The 1,959-nt window shown below is 63.1% G+C and overlaps 1 protein-coding gene across 1 annotated transcript; it reads right to left on the bottom strand.

The window, feature by feature from the left end:
- Positions 1–1,346: 1,346 nt before the first annotated feature.
- ZNF593 (zinc finger protein 593) lies at positions 1,347–1,724 on the bottom strand (the record flags this gene model as incomplete). Its single annotated transcript, XM_009707599.1, has 2 exons — positions 1,347–1,488; positions 1,662–1,724. Coding segments are annotated over 2 exons (205 nt in total), but the record flags the coding sequence as incomplete, so codon positions are not given.
- Positions 1,725–1,959: the final 235 nt, after the last annotated feature.

Raw genomic sequence — 1,959 nt, forward strand, 5'->3', positions numbered from 1 at the left:
CGTCCCTGCAGGGACCGTGCTGCGGTCGCAGCCAGCTCGGCCCCGCAGAAAGGAGGTCAGCGCCCAGCGCTGTTAGGTAACGCGGCGGGGAGGGCTGGGACCAGATCGGCCTCCGCAACAACGGGGCAGGGGGGCCATGGGGTCGGTGATGCGTCCCCCAGGAGGGACATCCCGCTGGGATGGGGCCTGCAACCCTCCCAGCCCCCTCGCACCCACCGAACCTGCGCAGAGCTGCAGCACTCCATCTCCTGGGGGCCGAGGCGGGGGTGGACACAAATCTGGGTAGGCTGCATAGAAATAAACCCTTTGCTGCTGAGCACAGCGGCGTTGTTGCGCTGCCTCTCTGCTGCTCCAGCCCAGCGCCTCGTCCTCAGCTCGGCAGGAGGGACAAACCTCCGGTTTTGCTGCCATGGCTGCATGGGGGAAGACCCACGCTGCAGGAATTCGCAGCGGCGGGGGGTGGCATTGGCACACAAAGTCCCCCGAGAGCCAGGCAGCTGAAGGCAGGGTCCCCAGAAGGATCCCAGCAGCATCAGGCGGGGAAGCCGATCACGCTACACACGCAGCCCCAGCCCTCTAGGAAGATGAAATCACTTCCAGGCGTTGGGTTGTCAGGGACAGGAGCCAGCAGGGACACCAACACTCCTCTCTCAAGATGCAAACAGGCAGGGCCAGCACCACAATGAGCTGCTGACTACAGACCCAAGTGCTCGATGAAGAGTTCACTCAAGAACGTATTCCCCCCAAAAAGCAGCCCTGTATCTGCCACCAGTAGGCTGGGAACCCCCTGCCAGGAGGGCAAAGCAGAGGGAGCTTTACCACCCTGCCAAGGCAGGGGCACCGGGACGAGGCTGCTCCTCCGGGCTGGCACAGACACCGGCAATACTTCCCTTTGTGTGATCAGGAAGAGCACAACACCGAGAGGTTGCCCTCCACCCCAAGGGGCAGCTGCCGCCCTCCAGCCAGGGCCTGGGTCACATTCCACATTCACAGAACGCTCTCAACACTACCGGCCTGTCGGTTGACATATTTTAATGGGCAAGTCACCAGAGTAACCTCTGATGCAAGGAGAGAGGTCTAAAACCGCTCTAAAAGCAGAGATGAGTGTACAGTCGCGCCAGCGCTTAGGAAACACGCGGCTTGCCCCTTCCCCGAGAAGGAGGACACACAGCGAGGGCACCCAGGGTCTCGCTGGCTCCTTCTCCTCGTTAGTGCCCTGGCAAGGAAGGCTGCCGGGAGGAGCAGTGCATTTGCTTGCTGGCAGGCTGCGTTGGGGCATGTTTTGCTCATAAAGCTGAGAACAAAGACGCCCTTACAGAGCCGCCCGGCCCCTCAGTCCGCTCTGCTCAGCTGGACGCCTCCATCTCGATGACTTCCTCGAGTGGCTGGGTCTGCACGTCCACCTTCTTCGGGGGGATGTAGGAGCCCATCCCGGCAGCACGCTCTGCCTCCTCCTGCGTGTACGGTGCCTCCCGCAGCTGCTTCAGCCTGTGGGGAAGGCAGAGAGGAGGGCTGAAGCCTTCCACCCCAGCTCCTCAAAACAAGACTGGCCCAGAACTGCCACTGCCAAAACGCCTCACCCCGATGGAGTAGGGGCAGGGGGCTACAGCCTGCTCGGGGGCAGGGCACGGGCCCATGGGGCAGCTCAGGCCCCCCCTTACCTCTTCTTGTGCACCTTGGACCTGAAATGCTCCTTCATGCTGGTCAGGTCCACGAAGTAGCGCCTGCGGGGTATAAGAGGGCAGGGGTCAGAGGGCACTGAGATGGCAGCGGGGCAGGGGAGAGCCCCACCGAGGGGCCAGGGTCCCCCCACACCCCTGGGACCAGTTCCCCAGGGGCCAGAGTCCCTCCTTGAGACCAGAACAAGCTCCCCTCAAGGACCAGGATCCCCCATGGGTCAGAGACCCCCTCGCTGGGACCAAGCCCTCCTCACCAGGAGCCAGGGACCAGGACCAGGAC

Source organism: Cariama cristata, unplaced genomic scaffold (assembly GCF_000690535.1).
Source record: "Cariama cristata isolate BGI_N322 unplaced genomic scaffold, ASM69053v1 scaffold24409, whole genome shotgun sequence".
Taxonomy (NCBI): domain Eukaryota; kingdom Metazoa; phylum Chordata; class Aves; order Cariamiformes; family Cariamidae; genus Cariama; species Cariama cristata.